The sequence below is a fragment of the Castor canadensis genome, chromosome 2, assembly GCF_047511655.1.
Source record: "Castor canadensis chromosome 2, mCasCan1.hap1v2, whole genome shotgun sequence".
In the NCBI taxonomy this organism is placed as follows: domain Eukaryota; kingdom Metazoa; phylum Chordata; class Mammalia; order Rodentia; family Castoridae; genus Castor; species Castor canadensis.
Window position 1 is genome coordinate 105,414,623 of NC_133387.1, and position 21,653 is coordinate 105,436,275.

The 21,653-nt window shown below is 46.6% G+C and overlaps 1 protein-coding gene across 4 annotated transcripts in view; it reads right to left on the minus strand.

Moving 5' to 3' along the window:
• The window catches only part of Ogdh (oxoglutarate dehydrogenase), a 73,046-nt gene extending 53,522 nt beyond the window's left edge, over positions 1-19,524 (minus strand). For all 4 annotated transcript variants that reach the window (XM_020163981.2, XM_020163980.2, XM_074065433.1 and 1 more), the window contains exons 1-2: positions 19,407-19,524; positions 10,909-11,157 (exon numbers count right to left, since the gene is read on the minus strand). In XM_020163981.2, coding sequence (XP_020019570.1) covers positions 10,909-11,130 — 222 coding nt within the window. In that variant the 5' untranslated portion in view covers positions 11,131-11,157; positions 19,407-19,524. The remainder of the gene's footprint in view (positions 1-10,908; positions 11,158-19,406) is intronic.
• Positions 19,525-21,653: the final 2,129 nt, after the last annotated feature.

The following is a 21,653-nucleotide window of genomic DNA, read 5'->3' on the forward strand; positions in this document are numbered from 1 at the left end:
CTCAACTCCCTGACTATCAGGAGAAGTCCTTGGTAAGAGGAAAAAGATTAAATGCTGAAGTAGGTGACAAGGCTATTCAAGGGGTGGGAAGCCGCCAGGAAAGGTGGGCCTGAAGGAGAGAGGGTCCTGGGTCAGAGTGGGTCCAGGAGGTGCTTGTCCAGGCACCAATCTCTGCACCTGCTCAGGTGCTGTGAGAAAAACCTTGTATCCAAACATGTAAGTTTTCCTAAAAGGGAGTCAGAGGGGTTCAGGATGGACCTATCATGTGAAAAAAATGAAGTCATTATTTTAAAAAATCCATTTCTGGGGCTGGGGATGTGGCTCATATAGTAGAGCACTTGCCTAGCTAGTATGAGGCCCAGAGTTTAAAGCCCAGTAACGCCAAAAAAAAAAAAAAAAAGTCTAGTTCCCATTCAATTCAACAAACATCTGTTAAAAGCCAGCTGTGTGCAGCATACTGTAAGGTTTGGGAACAGGAAGGCAACTAAAATAAGCTTCTTGCTCTCAAGGAGAGCAAGGCAAACCAGGAAACATGTGAACTCACAGAATGGACAGTGCTGAGGAAGAGATGCACTCACAGGTAGGGCCTGAGGCTTGAGACTTGAAGAGCAGGTGAGACACAGGAGCCTGAGGGGACAGAACAGTCCCAAGCCCCATCCTGTCATCACAGGCTGAGACCATAGCAGGGCTATAGCATGGTACAGGAAGAAGCAGGCTAGAAAGGTGGGTTGGGACCAAGCCCTGGAATATAATAGAACAGGGAGGAAATGGGCTAACCCCATCCCCAGGGGAACCAGGACCTCACCAAGCAGTGGCAAGCCTATGCCACCCAATGGCATGAGGAGGAGGGGCATACAGACAAGGAGCTGATGCCTTTCAGCCAGGTTCCCACAAATGGGTAAGGTCATCTACCACCTTGCTGCCAAGATGACAAGCCAGAACAGAAGATGTCAAATGTCAGAGATTTTAAAGCTCTGGTTGAAATGAAACCAGGGCTCCTTCATAGCTGGAGATAACTAAAAGCACTTAGCTGCACTACATGAAGCTTCTTTCTGACACTGGATCAAGGTCATTGCAGCTCATGCTTCCCACCAAACGTGACCTTTACTTTCTTCACAATGGTGGGCTCTTCCTCCCAGATAAAGTATGTTCTTGAAAGGGTGGAAGCAGGTTAGTACTCTGCATGCAGCAATGTCCAGCTAACCTTTGCCAAAGTAGACAAGATTCAGTCTCCTCCTGGGGAAACAGTTTGCAAAGGGTGGTATGCCACCTAGGAGAGGCCTAGGAACGCAGCAGCTGACCTCAGCCCTGACCTTAATAGGCATCAAGCTTCTAATCAAGAAATGCCTGTCTGTCCCCACACACTCACAGCTCAAGGAGGCACATTGCCATATCTAAGTCTAATTTGGGAAAGTCTCAAGGGCTAAGCTACCTATAAGTTCCCAGCTGTGAGGTTTCCAACAGAGCACATTCATGGAGGGCTTCCTGCTTCTGAGAGGCAACCAGGCCACTTCGTGCACCTTCCCCCACTGTGTGACAGAGGTGTCATGTGGGACAGCCCTGAGGGTCTGGAAGTGGCTTCAGCTTTTTGGCCTGTTTCCTCGTCTTTAAGAGCAAGGAGCACAAATGGCTCTGGGTCTACCTGTGCAGTTTGGTACGATTTTAAAAGCACCTGTGTCTACACTTTTATTTGTTTAGGAAGTGGTGGCAGACACAAAGAAGCATTAGAACTTACCCTGACAGACCCAATCCTGCCTCTGCCCCTCCCATGTGGCCACCCTTAGTCACCGTGCTACAGCCACCTTGTCTCCACCTGGTACTAGCCCAGGACTCACCAAGGACATGTGACAAAGATCCAGGGGTGGAGCAGGCCCTAGTGTCCTCACTACATGTGCCACACCCCAGGCTTAAAGGCTGATAAACTGCTGATGAGGTGCACTTCCACGTAAACCACACTCATATAACAATGCTTTTTAATTGCTACAAATGTGAGCTACAGAGCAATGAGTGGCAAGAAAACACAAGTGTTGTCCTCCTTTTGGCTTTCTGATCTAGCAAACCAATGAAAAGTCAGCTGTTCCCTGAGCAGCCTGGCACCCTGGCACCCTGTGACCATGCTCCTGAAAAGCAGTTGGTGCTGCTCTGAGGGACAGGCTTCCCTGTCCAGCCAGTGTGCAGCCAAGCGAGCCTCTCTTGGGCACAGGCAGGCCCCATGGGTCTACCTCTCCCACCAATGCTGCCCTTGATTGAGTCTGTTCTGCTTGTGGGTCCTGAGCCTCTATTGAAATGCCTAGTAATCAAATCTGACCATCCGAGTAGGCCTCACAGGTGGGAGGCCTATGGATGGATTGCCTGCCATCAGTAGCTGACTCCTGTCAGAGGGCTTGAGGAACCCAGGAGGGGAGCTGGACTTGGGACACTATACACACAAGCCTCTCCCAGACTAACTCTAGGCAGGAAGGCTTCTCCCTGGCCTGGGTCAGACCACCACCTAGAAACCTCCCACCTATAAAGCAAAACCTCAGGATGCACTGAGATTTCCGCCGGCTGAAGTACCACTACTTATACTGAGCCAATTAAAACTGGTGCCACTGTGCATGGGGGTGCATGTTTATCATCCCAACACTTGGGAGGATGGCAAATTCCAGGCCAGCCAATAGGAGTGCCAGTAGGAAGCCTTCCACAGGGCAAGTCCTGTCTCAGAAACTAAAACAAGCAAATAGAAAACACTGGGAGCCAAGCATGATGGCACCGAATTTGAGGCCCGCCTGGACAAAAGTTAGCAGGACCCTATCTCAGAAACAAAATACATCAAGGTGCTGATGGTTCAATCCCAGCTACTTGGGAGGCTGAGATAGGGAGGATCATGGTTTGAAATCAGCCCAGGCAAACAGTTTGTGAGACCCTATCTCCAAAGTAATCAGAACAAGATGGACTAGAGTTGTGGCTTAATCGATAGAGCACCTGCTTTATAAGAGTGAATCCCAGCCTCAAAAAAAAAAAAAAAAAAAAGAGGTAAAGCACTTGCCTAGCATGCTCTGGGCTCAACCCCCAGTACTGCAAAAATAACAACAAAACAGTGGGTGTTCCTCACTTAGAGACACCAAATGAATATATGCTCCATTACCACTCATTTTTAAAGGACAGTATATTAGAGGTGACAGGGTATATCCAAACAATCTCTGGCTGCCTCCTCTTTCTTGTTCACAGCCTGACAAACCCAAGCCTGAGGCTACCCTCCTGCCTCTGACCCTCCCTCCCATGTGGCCACCTTTGGTCTCTCTGTATGAGTGTGTGAGTGAAACACTGATAAACAGCTAATATTAGCAAAGAAAAGTTGCCTCAGCTCTGCCCTATGCAATACACTGGTATCAGGGATGCCAAGCTAGACTAAAGGTAGCCATGCGGTTGGATTGCTGTGAAGAAGGACTGGGGTTCTCCCAGTCCATACACATGCCCATCTCCTAGCCCCAGGGCTGGAGCCCATCTCCCTGGCCCCTGGAGGCAGCCAACACCAAGTGCAGGAAGTCCTCGCAGTCAGGAGGACAGCAGGACCTAGTGAGCAGCCAACACCAACTGCCAGACACAACAGAGGCCTTCACAGCCACTTCCTAGCCAAGCCTCAGTTGTATGGGGCCCCAGCCCACTCAAGAACCAAGAGAAATGCCACATTGGTACTGTTTTCAGATGCCCAGTCTTGTGGCTTTACCAATGTTTGCTGATCAATGCTCTTGGGAACCAGGCTTTTCCTGAATGAAAACATTACATCCAAAACACTGCAACCATTCTCTTCCACAGCCTCGTGATGTTCAAGACAGGAAGGCATTCATCTGTGCCCAGATCTGCACAGGACAGCATATTTCACTAACTCAGAATCGAAACTGTTGAGGGAGATCAGGCAGAACCACAGGTCATCAAGGGTCTCATGTGGTCTCAGGTCATCTGGCAAATATGAAACTCTTTGAGGGGGTGCTTCAGCCCAGCTCACAAAGCAGCTGCTTCAGGGCTTCCGTGAGAAAGCTGTGGTCTTCAAGTAATGATCCTCACAGAGACACAGAGCAAAGGAAGAGCCCCAAGTCCCTAAGGTCTTCTTCAGGGTGGCCTTGGATAGGGAAAGAAGCCAGAGCAGGAAACCTAAAGGCTAAACAGGTGTCTTCACAATGTGATGACTGCAATATTCCAAAGCGCAGGTACTGGCCCTTTTAGAACCCTCTGCTATTATCACCTTCCTAGGGGAGGACTCAGCCAGCCTGACTTGCAAAGCTCAGCTCTTTCACTTCCTCAAAGGAAAAGGAGGCCATGCTGGGGCCTTTGGTCAGCTGTGGTGGATGGAATGCACTGAACAACTCACTTCTTTTCACTCTTGGGGTCTACCCTCCCCTTAAGGTTTATTTTGATCTCTCCCTCCCTTCCTTTAATCACTGACACTTTTTTTTTTTACTCAAAATATAGTACAAAAAGATTATCACTAAAAATATCACACTGCAAAAGATACCTCAGAGGGAGCGCTCCTCCCATCTGGCCTGAGTTAGCTCTGGAGGCCAACTTGGCCCTTCTCTTCTTGAGGGATATGGGGGTGTGTGTGTGGGGGGGTCCAGCCTCCTTCACTGTGTCCTCAGACACCCTTGAATTCACTCTCCTACAGGCAGAAGGAGTCCACACTGCCACACTACTTAACAAAATAAGTAGTTTAAACTCCTTTTGGACACCTTTACAATCCAAATTTTTGGTCTTTCTAGCAGATCTGGCTCCTGGCCATGACTTCCCCTCTCCCTCACTGCTGATTATCACCTGCTGAGTGATTAAGAGCATCTGCTGGACACAGTTATCAGTCCCTTCTAGCTCAGCACAACCAGCACTTCCTTTCAGAGGCTAACGGGTTCTCTTCTCACTGACTGATCTGATCATCCTGCTAGTAAGGCAGGATGATGGGGCAGGACTGCTTTCCTTTACACATTGTTGGTGCACATTCACCACTCAGCACAGAGCTGTCATGACCTAGACACACTGTCTTATGCTTCCTGTTGTTTATAAAGGGGTAATTTACTTCCCTAACTGAACCATAAATACAAACCCTTGTCCAGCACCGGTGGCTCACACCTTTAATCCTAGCTACTCAGGAGGCAGAGATCAGCAAGACTGTAATTCAAAGGCAGCCCAAGCAAATAGTTCATGAGACCCTATATTGAAAATACTCAACACAAAAAAGGGCTGGTGGAGTGGCTCAAGTGGTAGAGCACCTGCCCTATCCTGACTTTGAATCCCAGCACCATCAAAAAGAAAAAGAAAAACCACCAACCCTTAACAGTAAAATATTGTGCCCAAGTTGAGATTGGTTTAATTGTTTACAACAAAAAGCCACAATGACTGAGACTGTGCTTGACACAGGAAGCTGAAGATCACCAAGAGCAACTTCAAAGCCTTGGATAACGAAATCCTATTTAAGTTGACCATGCACTTCAAATATGAACTTTAAGTATAAATACTCAAAACTGAACTTGGGAAAAGTAGGTCAGTGGCAGAGTGTATGCTTACAAGACAATCCCTAGCACCATTAAATAATAATACTAGTAGTAATAAACCCTCAAAAATGTATTCCAAGTGTCTTACTGGGATTACCTCAAATGTATTCCAAATTCCTCACAGTAAATCAGGGTAGCATGATTTTTCCATACAGCTGCTCCATCATGTGAGCACAGTGGGCAGCCACACCCCTGCACTGTGAGGGTAACTTGGAGCAGCACCCCTGCCCAGCGCAGAGCCCCAGGTCAGCACAGAAATGGGTGTTCCCATCTTAGGGGTGGAAATGGCCCTGCATTTCAAAGTATGGCCAAGGTAGTCACTGCTAGAGTGAAAAGGCCCATGTATGTCAACATTATGCTGGGGGCAATGTGTGTGTCTGTGTCTTTTCTCTGCTTGGCTGTTCACTCACAGAAAACAACAGGATTACGTTTCATAGAGCTTGGAAGGAGGAAAGGGCCAGAAGGGCAACAAGGTCAAATGCAGAGGTCAGACTGACAGCCCTCCTCCACCTGCATCCCACCCATGAACCAGTTTTAAGCACACTTTTAAAATTCAACAAGAAGTGGTTATCAAATAAGAACCATAAGCGCAGGGGTCAGGAAGTGGACAGGGGTCAAGCAAGAACTCTCAAGTCCAGAGCTCACTGTGGGAAAATCTAAGGCCAAGCCGACAGAGAAGGGCAACAGAGCCAGTGACTGGCACCCTTAAGGCAGGTGCTGGAGCACCTCAGGACCAAATGTGGATCCTCCTCAGCAGGTACTGGAAGGTGCATCAGGAGGAGCCAGGTAGCATGCTTCACGTGAGGGTAGTCCTGTCCCTACTGACCAAGACCGATGAGGGCTTAGTGATTCTCAATCATCTGTCTGCCTTACCCACTATCAAGGATCATTTAGCTTTGACTGTTTTTAATATGTAAACATAAGATGTCATCTTTGTATGTGTCCACAACATGCTGAGACCTAACAAAGAGGATTTCAGATGGTGACAGTACAGGTCACCACCAAAGGTTCCTAAGAGTGGCAGTGAGGAGTGCACAGGAGGAAGAGGGACATGCAGCTCTGGATTGCTCCAATACTTTACCATAACTGTCACAATTAAACAGTATTTTCTCTTTCTTTCTCTGCAGTGCTGCAGATAGAACTCAGGGCCTCACACATGCTAAGTAGGCAACAGCTCAAATACTGAGCTGTACCTCCAACCCTAAGCATTTAAAAACTAAGTTTTCTTTAAAAACAGGAATGGATCAGGGGTGTTAGCACAGTGGTAGACTACTTCCTAGCAACACAAAAAATAAAAATAATAAACAAAAATGGGGATGCAAGTTGGGGTGGTGGCCATGCCTGTAATCCCAGCTACTGGAGAGGCTGAGGCGGGAGGAGCACTTGAGCCAGGAGTCATGGGGCAGTCTGGGTCACACAGTGAGACTTTCAAAAAAGAAAATATCCTAAATTGGATTCCCAGCACCACCAAGACAACACAGGTGTGTGTGTGTGTGTGTGTGTGTGTGTGTGTGTGTGTGTGTGTGTGTGTGCATAGCTATTATAAAGTATTAAGACCACACGTAAAATGGCAGCTTGAAGGTAATTGCAAAGAACAATACAAACTGAGATGAGATTCCATTAGAGAATGATGCTGTTAATTTTGTTCAGTGTGGTTATGAAAATACCTCCTTATCAATCAGTTACACTGATGCCTTCAAGACAGAAATGACTAAAGTCTGTGATTTGCCTTAAATACTACAGTGGGATGCTGGGTGTGGTGGTTCACACCTATAATCCCAGTACTCAGGAGGCAAATGCAGGAGGAATGTATGTTCAAGGTCAACTTCAGTTACATATGAGACCCTGTCTTACAAAAACACCACCACCACCCAGTAGCAGGAAAGAGGCTCAGCGCAGGGTGGGGAGGCAGAGTTCGAGACCTCCCCATGAGCTCTCTGAAAATGATTTCAGAGCCTAGAAGGATGGGTGAGAAAGTCAACTTGTGCCTACTCTCATGTTCTAAAACCATGACACACATGAAAAACTTTTTGGTTCCACTGATGGGGATGAAGCTTGTTTTGAGGCTATATGGGTAACTGAACACAGGGCCTCACCTCTCACGGCTTTTGTTAGGTCCTACGAACCTAACTGAGAGCGACTGGAGATGCAGAAAGGACAAAAGACAGAAGACAACATGCAGAAAGCTGGGATCAGCTGTGCTGGGTGCTCTGATGGAGACATACAACAGCCTTATTACTTCTTTTCTCTATTCTTCTCTTCTTTTACTTTGTTTCTTTTCTCTATTCTTTAAAGCCTTACTTCTTTTCCATTGTTTAAAGTCTCGGTCCTTAGACTCGCACTGTTCCATGTTTTCTTTAGCACAGCTTTTTTAAAGCCTAATATAAAGTTCTTGGTGCAGAAAGCTGGGCGCTCAGATGGAGACATACAACAGACAGCAGCAGCAGCAGCCTGGGCAGCAGCAGCCTCATCCATCTCCAGCAAGTTTATTATATACAGTGGCAAACAAGGAGGTGGATGAACAGTTTGGGGGGAGTGATATTGTAATTATTGGGCATAGGAGGAACCTGTGATCGCTATTCTCTGAATGTAAACATCTTAGGAAAAGCAGTCATGCTGCATTTTGCCCTCGCCCCCTTCTGCGGCTAGGGCCATGCCAACTCAGCCTAAAGATTATTAGGCATAGCTGTGCTTATGTCAAGTTCTCATAGGCTTCTCATACTCCACTCCCCACACTCACCCTCTAGGCAGGTGCTCTACATTCCCAACTCTTTATTTGCTTTCTATTGTTTTTCAGACATGGTCTCACGCTTTTTTGCCCCAACCTATACTCCCACACACCTGGGCAACAGGTATGCACTACCATGCCTGGCTTTTTGTTGAGATGAGTGTCTCACTAACTTTTTGCCCCAGCTGGCCTTGAGCCTCGATCCTCGATCCTCCTCATCTCTACCTCCCAAATAGCTGAGATATGAGCCACCATGCCTGGCCAGCGTTGAAGCAATTTTCTTCTTTTAAAAATTTTTAATTAGGATATATTCATTGTACACAGGGGATTCATAGTGACAACTCCAAATAAGCAATATACATTGGTTAGATCACTCCCACCCTGCCCCACTTAAAGCAATTATAAGAGGTTTCTTTGTTCTGTTTCATATAAGTATATGAAGACCATCCATTGTATTCCCTCCTTTCCTTCCCTGCTCTACTAGTACACCCCACACACACCATACCTACTTCACAGTCCTGTCTTTGGTTATTAATATCTGAGTCAATGTTTACAGGGTTTCTTGAAGTACCCCGCTGTAGGTGTACCTCACTTTGGTCTGCTCCACCCCTCCTCTGCTCTCCCCAACCCGTCCTCCTGCCCCATTTCTCAACAGCCATCAGTACATGGCATGGAGCATTCGTGATGTGAAGTATCTCTAACGGTCTGCACATCACAGGCACCTCTGAAACTGAACACACATACCATGCGTGGGCTTAATTTGACCTGAAGAGATCCTGCCTCGTGTATGCAAGGTAGAGGAGCAATGATGTCCTGCCTGACACAGGCATAAATTCTGCCCAGGACCTTTGACCTGTACATACCTTCTGATCAAAATGTCTTCCATGCACAAGTCCCTCCCCCAACAGAGCCTCTCCAGGATGTGCTTGTGTCACCTGCAGAGCCTAAACTCCAGTGCAAAACCAGAAACGCTTCCCCAGCAGCACTGACTTCAAGGAGAATTAAGTCATTCACATTGCCACCCATGAAGAGAGAGGACACAGTTACCATGTCCCCACAAAAGCACTCCTCAAAAGCGATCAGCAGCTGGGCGGGGTGGCATGACTTATAATCTCAGAATTTGAGAGGAGGAGGAGCAGTTTGAAGCCAGCCTAGACTACAGAGTGAGATCCTGTTTCAAAAACCAAAGGGCGGGGGATGCAGCACTTGCCCTGAACTGGATCCCCAGCCCAGAAGAAACAAAAAACAGAAAAAAAGAGCAAGCTTCCAGCAGAAGCAGCTGTGCTGCATCAGCTCTGTGTTGATGACACCATGCCCCAGCTCCCCGAGCACCTCCTACTCACAACCACACAGGATGAGCATGGCAAGCCCAGCAACATAGCACACAGGCGCTCTTCACCCTCCACACTCAGGGGCAGCTGCCTCTACAGCCACACACAACTTGAAAACACTTGGAGGGTCTCACAAAAAGCTTATGCTTGAACAAAGGAAGGGAGAGTGCTGGCACAAGGTGACAGCCTCCGACTCTGACACCCCTGGGCTATTGTTCAAAGACAATCCACACGACCGCCATCAAAGTCTCCAGGGGCTGACATACCCAAAGCAGGGGCACTTTTCACAGGGAGCTTCACCTAGGCAACTTGTTTACCTACTAGGACACAAAGTACAGATCTCTTACAAGAGACCAGGTCTCTCCTTGCTCCATGAGCAACAGGGCTGCCATGGAAACAGGGAAGGGCCAAGCAAGGGGGCACTGTTGCCAAACCAGGGCCTGGTGGCTCCAGTCATCCCAGCAATGTCGCCACACCTCATTGTCACTAATGCCTGAAGGTGAAGCCAATGGACACAGATGGCCTTTCAGCAAGGTGACCCCAAGATTCAAGGTGGGGAAATTCACAGTGAGGACAAGCAATGCTGGTGAGTGTCCATGCAGACACTGAGCCCTGCCCGTGTCACTTCCTTCTCTCCTCCTAGCAACCCCACAGATGATGTGCAGGTGAAGAGGTGTGGAAGCCACTCTCCTACTGCCACACCACATTGCACCCCTGAATCAGCTGGCTGCCTCACCGAGAACCAACAAATGGCTCCTGAAACCTCCAACTAGTCACTGTCGCCAGGCTTCTTATCAGCAAATATGTGAAGAAAGGAATTTAAAAGGAAGTGCTTCGGTAGGTAAGGCAGAGAAATTAGAAACAGAAGGAAAGTAGAACGCAATGATGTAAAAGCCATTTATACAGAAAGCAAGGCAAATATGGACATGTCCTCTCAGAGCAGTTAGGTGGTATGGCATCATGAGGTCCTGCTCGCCCACAGACTCTCTTTCTTCGAGCTCTCATCATGAAGCACCCTGCAGGCAGGTCCTGAACGCTGCACCCCATCTTCTTCACATGCTTGCAGGATCACATTTGGGCTTCCTCATGTTCTCACGGGGTACTTGTATAGCTCCTCCATGTGCTGGCAGAGTTGAGTCTGGTGGCTGTTGCTGGACATCGAGAAAGGGGGTTGTGGCTTCTGCTGATGTCACACTGGTCTGATGCAGGCAACGACGCAGTGGTTGGTGCAGGGCTCCACCTGTCTGCCCCCAAACTCTTCAGGTGCACATACTTACCTGAGCACCAGACTGACACACTACCACGGGACAACCCCCGTGAGCCTTACCTTATGTACACTTTTGGGATTCTCCAACCAAGCACAGTACATCTCCTCCACATAGTTGGAACTAGTCCCACTCAGAAAGGGCTCAGCAGCGACAGGTGCAGAATAGCACCGAATCTGTTGAAACGTCCTAACTGCTACTGGCTGGTTTTGTGAAAGTGTCTTAACAGTCTGGGAGGCCGTCAACGGCCTCAACTTAGCAGCACAAGTCCTTAAATGAAACATCTTTGTCCTGAAGCCTTTCACGACTACCTGTGGAAAAAAGCAAGAAAGAAAAGTTTTAAAAGAGTTTTGTAGGAGCCAGGTGCCAGTGGATCACGCCTGTAATCCTGGCTACTCAGGAGGCAGAGATCAGGAGGATTGCAGTTCAAAGCCAGCCTGGGCAAATAGTTCACAAGATCCTATCTCGAAAATATCCATCACAGAAAAAGGGCTGGCAGAGGGACTCAGGGAGAAGGTCCTGAGTTCAAGCCTCAGTACTGCAAAACAAAACAAAAAAAAGTTTTGTAGAAGAAAAAGCTACAGGGAAAAAAAGTGCCCAACTCTGTAGAAAAGACAGACTCTGGTCTGTAAATGCACTTCCAACAGTAAGCCACCTGCTCAGTGCCTGAGTCCACATGCTGCAGAGCAGGACAGAGCATGACTATGTCAAAAAGACATGCACTCACATCTCCTACTAGGATGCCATGTTAGCTATACCAGGAGCAAACATTACCGTTTACATTTAAAAAGTTCAAAGCTAGCTGGGTGCTGGTGGCTCATGTCTATAATCCTAGCTACTTGGTAGGCTGAGATTGGGAGAACTGTGGTTAAATGCCAGCCCAGGCAAACAGTTCATAAGACCGCATCTACAAAATAACCAGCGGGCGCCAGTGGCTCACACCTGAATCCTAGCTACTCAGGAGGCACAGACTACCAGCAGCAGAGCTAAGACCCTATGCCAACCTCTCTGACAACAAAGTCTTTCTTTGGCCCTGCAACAAGCTACTTGGCTCTCGGCAACTTCTAACATCATTGTGATCCAAGTGAATGGAATATCTACTGCTCCTACATGATCAATAATCAGGTACTACCACAGCCCAGTGAAGAGACACTACACTAACAACATAAAACACAGATTTCAGGGCAGGTGTGGTAGTGCATGCTTGCAATCCCAGCTACTCAGGAGACAAAGGTAGGAGGACTGCGGTCCAAGGCCAACCAAGACTCTATGGATTCCAGCCTAGGCATGTTAACTATGAGAAATGAAAATGTGTCCAGTGCTTGCCTGAGCAGCACATACACAAAAACTAGAGAACATAGACATTAGCAAGGATGACATACAACTTTGTGAGGTGTTTCATGTAACAAAAAGTTCACACAAAAACTTCTTCACAGGGGCTGGGGGAGTGGCTTAAGCAATAGAGCGCCTTCGTGGTTAGTGAAGATCACATGGGTATTTTGGTGTCATTACTTGAAGCATCCTTACTGGACAAGTTCACAAGGACAGAAAGTGGACTGGTGGCTGCCCAATGCTGGGGCAGGGAGACAGGGCAACAAGGAGCAACTCCTCATGAACACTCCCCAAGGGTCTTCTCAGGGAGACGAAGATGCCCACAGTGGATTGTGCTGACAGGTGCACAGCAGCTACTATGCTGGAAATGTTCAAACCCACCGTTTAAATGGGCACACTGTTTGTGTGTGACATCTCAATAAAATTGCTTCTAAATAAAATTATGCCTAGGAAAGAAATGACATGAACCATAATTTATTTCAAGATGCAAGAATAAACCTGTATGTCTGGAGAAAAACAAGATGCAGGGGAAAAAAATTTTAAAAAGCAACCTGGAGATAAAGCTTTACACTTGCTTTAGCATGTGTAAATTCAATTCCCAGCACTTCAAATGAAGGACCAAAGGAATGACAGCAAGAGGGAAGGAAAGAAGGAAGGACAAAAGGAAAATTTGAAAGTGTTAAATGCCCCACTCTCAGAAAATGATATACTTATAAAAAACATGGTTTTGTCCTAAGGCCTTGAGGTCTGTGCCTGGTTACCCAATACCTGAGTTCTGCCTCTAAGTCCCCAGCCCAGAATGGGGGAATTCAACTGACCACTGACACCTTATAAATATGGCATTGCATAGGCAGGGGTAATTAAAAAGCCAATAGCTAGCAAACACAACTGGAACAGATTCCCAACAACTGCGTCTCTGAGGGAAAGCGTGCATCACAGGTGACTGTCTGTTGGCTGGCAACCATAATAAATAGCAATTCAACCCAGGTAGTGGCTCGAATCTGTAATCCTAGCTACTTGGGAAGATTGCAGTTCCAGACCAGCCCAGGCAAAAAGTAAGACCCCATCTCAATCAATGGCTGGACACAGTGGTGTGTGCCTGTCATCCCCAGCTATGGGGACAAATGGGAGAATCATGATCCAGGCCAGCCTTGGGCATAAACTGAGACCCTATCTCAAAACAAAAAGGGCTGCCTAATGAGGCCCTGAGTTCAATCCCTAGTACCACCAAAAAAAAAAAAAAAAAAAGGACAATTAAAAATATTTTCCATCTTTTTTGTTTGTTTCAGACTCTCTCTTATGATCTTATGACTTGGGAACTCTCATGGCTAATACTCCACACCCGAAGATTATTTTACTCCACAGTAATACAAAAGATGTAGGATGTATGTGTAGAGAGAAATACAGGCATTAATTCTCCTCTGCTAACAGAACCTAACACCCTTTGCTAGAGAATACTGTCTGAGGGAAGGGGTGACAGTACTGATGACTTTTTAATGGCAAAGGTATTAGTATAACACCAACTTGCTGTGTGAGCCTTAAGCACATGACCTGGCCTGTGTTTAGTCTCTTGAGCCACAAAGTGGCTCAAAATGTCCTTTTTTTTGTATTTATCTATTTAGAGACAGGGTCTTGCTATGCAGCCCAGGCTGGCCTCAAACTTGGGATCCTCCTGCCTCAGCCTCTGAAGTGCTGGTATTACAGCTTCCTTGATAATGCCTCTTTGTAATTGTAATACAGACACAAAAACACTAAACTTCAAAGTATTTCTTTGACTAAAGAATTACCTTTTCCGGGAGGGGGGGGCGGGGGGGGCGCCCCGCCCAACTAGTGATATCTCTAAAAAGTTAAAGGTCACAAGGTACTCAAACACAAGGAACTTGGTTTGGCAGTCACTCTAACATCTGAAATGTTAATAGGCTGTCTCCTTCATTTAGCACTGCAGTCCACTTAGCTCACCAAACCAATGGCTTTGTCACAGGAGCACCTCCAGGGTGAGACCACTGAGCCAGCCTCTGCTCTTAGGTTTGAAGGCTGCTGTGCTTCTTCCCTAGCTGTGGCTCTGTAGCATCAGAGGTGCCCAGGGCTACGTGGGTCTGAACAACAGGTTAACTTTAAAGGGTGGAGGCAAACAGGTGTTTTTAAAGATGAGGCGTGTCCAGGCAAGAATGCGAGACCCTATCTGAAAAATAATTAAAGCAAAAAGGGTGTGTGTGTGTGTGTGTGTGTGTGGAGTGTGGGTGTGTGTGGAGTGTGGAGTGGCTTGAGTGGTAGAGTATCTGCCTAGCAAGAGCAAGATCCTGAGTCCAAAATCCAGTACTGCCAAAAAAAAAAAAAAGTTCCAGACCAGCCTGGGCTACACGATGAGCTTATCTCAAAAGAAACGGTCTAAAAATAAAAGAGGTGCTAAAAGAGCATTAATTATTAAATCTGTGTGGTAAGTAAGACAATCCATCAACATTTTATTAAAGCACAACAGGATTTCTGTTTCTTGCTAAATGCAACTAAAAACATAAAACATTATGTTTAAAACAAAAGGCTCCAAAAGGTGACAGAAGGATGCAGACTGGCTAGGAATCCCAGGGCCCAAAGAGAGAGCAACTTTTAATTCCTGTGTCACAAAGCACAGGAGAAGCATGCAGTCCAGAAAGTACAGGAGAAGCCAACGGGTGTAGATACAACGGCCACAACCCAGGCAAGGGACTGGAGAGGGGCAAAAAGATAGAAAACTTAAACAAGTGACCAAACACCAGAGAAAAACCTGCAGTCCCACCCTTACCCACTCAATGATGTCACAACAGAAACCAGGGACTTTCATCCCCACCCCTACCCCCACAAAACCACCAGCCTCCCAGGAACCTGATCCCAACCCCACCTAGCAGTAATGAGGTCACACCCTCCCCCCCTTGCCAGATGGGATTGCCAAGGCCTACTACAGTAACAAGGAACCCTCCCTAGGTGCCATAAGGAACACCCTCAGCCCCACAGTAGTCACAGGGGCCTGCTCTACTCTGCTCAGAGTTAAGTAAGATCCAGTCTCATATCTGAACCCCTTAAAATGTCCCAGTTCAAATCAAACATCACCGCTCATGCCAAGAACCAGGACAACCTCAACCTAAAAAAAGATGATAGTCAACAGACACCAACACCAAGAAGACACAGCCATTGGAACACCTGACAAAGACCCTAAGAGCTGACATCAGGACACTCCCATGAGCAATGTGAATACTCCTAAAACAAAGGAGAAACTATAAAGAATAAAATGGAAGTTTCAGAACAGAAAAAATACTTGATGGATGGGTTCAACAGCAGAAGAGAAAGGACAGAAGGAACCCACTGAACCAGCAATAGAAATTACCCTACCTAAAGATTTGTGTAAAGTGACTGAAAAAAAATCATTTCAGGAAAAGATGGCACTATAACAAAATATCAACATTTGTGTCACCAGAGCCCCTGAAGAAGACAGAAGGCAGTGCTGAAAAAGGTATTCAAAGCAATAATGGCTGAAGATTTCCCTAATTTGGCAAAAGGCATAAATTTACAGATTCAAGAGGATGAGCAAACCCCACACAAAATAAACCCAAAGAAACACACTCTAAGACATAGCACAGCCATCTTTAACACTCAAGACAAAGAAACAAAAATGGGATGGTGGAGCAGCTCAAGTAGTATAGTACCTGCCTATCAAGCATGAAGCACTGAGTTCAAATCCCAGTACCACTAAAACCCAAAAAAACCTACAACCCCATGGGCAGCTACAAAAACAATGCATTATATCTAAGAAAATAAAAGTAAAATAAAAACCTGAATGATAGCATATTATTATTATTATTATTATTTGCAGTGCTGGGGTTTGCACTCAGAGCCTACACCATGAGCTACTCCACCAGCCCTTTTTTTGTGAAGGGTTTTTTGAGATATGGTCTTGTGAACTATTTGCCAGGGCTGGCTTCAAACCACCATCCTCCTGATCTCTGCCTCCTGAGTTGTTAGGATTACAGGCGTAAGACACTGGCGCCTGGCTAATAGCATAATTCTTATCAGAAATTACAGAGGCTAAGAGGAACAAAGTACATAACAATGTAACAACCTCTCATGATAAAACTCTCAGAAAACTAGGAACAGAGGGAAAGTTCAACTTGATAAAAAGCAACTACAAAAGCCTACAGCAGCTAGGATGGGTAGCTCAGTGGTAGAGTGCTCACCTAGCATGAGTGAGGCCCAGGGTTCAATCCCCAGAACTGCCAACATAAAACAACAATTAACAAAATCCTACAGCTAACATTATACTCAATACACTTACACTGAAGAAGATTTACACTTTCTAAGATTGAGAACAAGGCAAGATATCCATCCTCCTATTGAACATGGTATTACAAGTTGTAGCCAGTGCAATAAGGCAAGAAAAGAAATAAATAAGCAATACAGACCAGAAAGTAAGAAACAGAACTGTTCCTATTTGCAAATGGTATCATAGTTTAAGGAGAAAATCCAAAAAGATCTAAACACTTCCTGAGTTCAGCAAAGTTGAAGGATACAAGATAAATATACAAAAATTGTGCTTCCATGTTAGCAATGAACACATGAAAAATAAATTTTTTTTAAAGGAAGTACTTGGGGGGGAGACACAGTGGAGGTAATGTAAATAATGTACGATATAAATCTAACTGAAATTGTCACTACGAATCCCCCCTGTATAATGAATATATCCTAATGAGAAATTTATAATTAAAAAAAGGAAATACTTGGGGCTAGGGATGTGGCTCAAACAGTAGAGCATCCACCTAGCAAGTACAGGCCCTGAGATCAAACCTCAGATGTAAAGTCAAACAAAATGTGCAGGATTTGTATGCTGGACAAATCTCTGGGGAATGATGCCGGGTGGAAAAATGCAATCCCAAAAGGCTGCACAAGTCCCTTTATTTGGCATTCACAGCAGCCAGGATCAGCAAACAGTGGTTGCCAAGATGTGGAGGGCTGAGGAAAGTGGGGGTGACTGTGAGAGACTACAGGAGAACTTGTGCTGCTGGAATCTTCTCTATCTTGAGTTTCAATGTCAATATCTGCTTGGAACATTTACTGTAGTTCTTCAAATTACCACTGAGGAAAAGTGGGGAAAGGATCCTAGGATCTTTCCACTGTTGGTTATGACTTCAAACAATAGACTGCATGTGCATTTCTCATATTTCTCAATAATCTGTGCAGTTACCTTAAAAACCAGAAATGGCATTGCAAAATGGCACTCACAAAGGAGCTCCTTTTTTATCTGATCCCATTCTCAACTGACCCCATTGGGGACAAACAGTAAACATATAATAAGCAAGATAATTATCTGGCATTTAATAAACCACTCAAATTTAAACAAAAGCAATAAAAATGAGTGTATGACTGTGTATTTAGTGTATAACTATGTATTTCTGAAATTCAAATTAAGTCCTTAAAAGTAACTGAATTGTGGTTATGGTTGGTAACTGTAAGTATACCGAAACTACTGACTTGAGCACTTCAAATGAGTGAATTTTACCAAATGTGAGTTAAGTCTGAAAAGAATTGTATCTCAACAAAGCTGTTATTTTAGAGGGGAATATGTTAAAAATCGGGATACTCTGATCTTTCTCCAACTTCCCAAGATCCAGTCCTGAGTTATTTACAAAGCTACATAGTGTGAAACAGTTTCCTATCCGGTGGGTTTACACAACAAAGAAACAGGGAATGAGGTTTGACTGCTACATCCTAATGGCAGTTACTAAGATCAGTCACCAGATGCAGGGCTGCCAGACCAGCCGAAAGGAAATCCCAAGTTTCCTCTGCTTAGTGTCAGGGTGGAACATGTCAGGGTCATGAAACCTAGGAAAAACTTGAGTAAATCCTTTATTTCGATCACTCTTAAATGACATTTATTTACTGATCTTTTTTGGTGGTACTGGGGTTTGAGCTCAGGACTTCGTGTTTGCTAGGCAGCTGCTCTACCACTTCTTGAGCCACTCCACCAGCCCTTCGCTCACTTTTAAACTGCATTTATTTATTTACTTATCTTTTTGGTGGTACTGTGGTTTGAGTTCAGGGTTTCATGCTTGCTATGCATCTGCTCTACCACTTGAGCCAATCTCCCAGCCCTTCACTACTTTTAGCTACTTGCTTTTCTCACCAGCTTTGGACGCACATAGCTAAGCAATGCTTAGGTCACCATGCCTACTTGTTTTCAGGAACTTTGGGATACTGTTTTCGTCTATCCCCAACTGGCTGAAACCACTGATCCTTTACCTGGCCTCGGGCAGGTGTCCAATGAGTGACCTTTTTAAGTCAGAGACCTTAAAACTCCATTCTGAAATGGTAAGGCAGCCATTTTCTGTACATACATCCTGATTAGAGCCAGGAAGTTACACAACGCATGCGCAGACCGCACAGCCTGCTAGGCTTCGCCTTCCCTCCAGTCGCCTGTCAATTTGAGCCCACCCTGCTTCTTCACCCTTGAACCCTCTCCCCAGGGAGATGTGCGATCCCTGTCCACACGCCATGTGAATAAACTCCTTTACAACACTTGCCAGAGATTGCACAGTCTGCTTTGGTGCCTGTTGGGGTGAGGGCGCGGTGACAAGCTTCCCTCTAAACACAGAGGTCACGACTCATCTGCCGCACACATTTCGCGAGGGGACGGGTGCGAGGAAGTCGTTTCTGCAACGACTTTCACCTTGGCCAACCCTAGACAGCAGGTAGGGTCGCCGCCAGCACCAAGGTCAGCGCCGTGACCTGCCAGGCGCTGCGAAAGTCAGGACGGCGGCCTGGGCGGGCCAGCGCAAGCAGGACAAAGAGACGGGCGTCAGCCGAGAGGACGGGGCCGCACAGTGGCCACCACGTGACACCGCCGCGACCTTGGGAGTCACCCGGGCCGCCGCGCCCTACATCCGCCGCCGCAGCCCGCCCCGACGCCCACAGCCAATGGCACGCAGCTCCGCCCCTGAGCGACCCCCGGCGCGCGCTCGCACCCGCCAATCTCCGCCCGCCAGGAGGTCTCCGCCGCGTCATTGGCTGCTACACCTGTCCGTCGATTCTCTTCCCCTCCCACCACCACCGCCTTCGGTCAGCCCCGCTCTGTCCAGCTCCACTGCCGTCACCTCCGCGCCCGCGGCACCAAAGGCGCGGAGGCCTCATCCTCGACTGGGATGCCCGACTGACAGAAGCCTCACCGCCCAGCACTGGACCGGGCCCGGAGGCAGCGCGCGGTTACCTGTCTCAGGCTCAGCTCCACCCGAATGAAGCGCCGACACCCCACTCTGGGGCACCAAACTCTTCGGCCCCGCCCCAGCGTGTGGCGTCAGCACGTGGCCCCGCCCCCGGACAGGCCCGTCCCTCCCGTTGTGGGCGTCACAGAGTCGCACCGCCACACCCCAGCGTGCACTGCGCGAGTGCGGAAGCTGCACCAGCAGCCTCCGGCCTGGCACTACGGTTTGGGTCCACCCGCGGCCCTTCGGCGCTCCCACGGTGTCTAGTATTTACAAAAGTGTATGGAGTTTGAGTGAAACTGGTGGTACGTGCTTGTAATCCCAGCTCTTGGGAGGCGAAGGCTGGAGGATCAAAAGTTCGAGACCAGCCTGGTTTCTAAAGCGGAAGCGGTCCCCCGGGCCCCGGTGGTTTATGCGATAATCCCCAATACTCAAGAGGCAGAAATTGGGAGGATAGCAGTTCGAGGCCAGACCATACTAAAAGCATGAACTTCTTAAAAATACCCAACACAAGCTGGGCATCAGTGGTTCACGCCTGTAATCCTAGCTACTTGGGAGGCTGAAATCGGGAGTTTCAAGGTTCGAGGCCAGCCTGGACAAATAGTTTGAGGATCCAATCTTCAAAATAACCAGAGCAAAGTGAAGTGCAGGAGTGGTAGAGGACCTGCCTAGCAAGCTCAAACCTAAGTTCAAACCCCAGTACAACAAAAAAAATTGAACACCAGTCTCAAAGGCAAACTACACAGACACACACATACTTGAAGATAAATTTTATATCTCATAATTGATGGGACTGGTAAATTCCATTCAATCACATACTAAGAATGTTAATATCTTTCGGACTTCATTACAGGCAGGAGAAAGCCTATTTATGCTCATATCTTTCTCTTTTTTTTTTTATAAAATGCTCATATTTTTAACTGCACTCTTTTACTATTTTTCTTGTACTGGGATTTGAACTCAGGGCTTCACATTTGCTAGGCAGGCACTCTACCACTTGAGCCATGTCTCCAGTTCTTTTTGCTTTGCTTACTTTTCCAGTAGAGCCTTGGGGTATGCCTGTCTGACCTGGACCACAGTCCTATTATTTATAGTCCCTCTGAGCTGGGATGACAGATGTGTGCCACTACCTCCAGCTTTTTATTACTTGAGATGGGGGGGAAGCTTGTTACACTGGATGGCCTCCAACTGTAATCCTCCCAATCTCTGCCTCCAGAGTAACTAGGGTCCCAGGCTTAAGTTGCTGAGCAGGCTCCTTGTTTACCTTTTATTTATTTATTTATTCATTCATTCATTTATTGGCAGTACTGGAGTGTGAACTCAAGGTCCCCTGCTTGCTAGGCTCTACTACTTGAGCCACTCTGCCAGACCAGTTTTTGTGCTCAAGAACTATTTGCCCAGAGCTGGCTTTGAATTATGATCCTCCTGCTCTCTGCCTCCTGCATAACTAGGATTACAGGCATGAGCCACTGGTGCCCAGCTCCTTGTTTACCTTTTTGGCAGAGAGTTCAGATCCTAGGCTCAAACTTTTGGTGGACAATAATATAAAGGTAAACCTTAAACTGCTTTGGTGATTTTTGAGCTTATCATTGACATGTATGACAAGTGATAATAGTTTTCCTATTTATGATGGAAAAGTTTTCTATCATAATAAATGATTCCATTCAAAGAATATACTAATAGGAATTAGTAAGAAAAGATCCAAATGACTGACATGAAGGAAACATTGATCCAGACGTGAATGTTCTCCTGGATATCTTTTCCCTCCAGGACAACAAACTACTTATAAAGATAAGGACTGTGTCCTGTGGCACAGCAGCAGGTACTGGGGTGACAAAGGGCAGGGGTCTGACCTGCAGCATAGTTTCATACAGTCCACAGACTCCTGAATCTGGGCCAGCATTCAGATGGCAAAGCTATGCCACCCAGCAAAGAGTGTGATAGATCAGTTTCTAAAAGGAAAAGAAAATGAAAAGTGTTTTTGTTTTTCCTTGGCTTTAAGTGCTTGTAAGAAAAAAAGCCACCAGACCAGGATCTGGAGACAGGAGGGGAATGAACCAAGGGACAAACCTTAATGTGCTTCTTCTCTGTTTTTTAAAAAGACATTGTGGTAAAAAATAAATATATTAAAATCTATCGTTTTCATCTCTTTTTTTTTTGGTGGTTCTGGAGCTTGACCTCAGGGCCTTCACCTTGAGCCACTCCACCAGCCCTTTTTTGTGATGGGTGTTTTCAAGACAGGGTTTCACGAA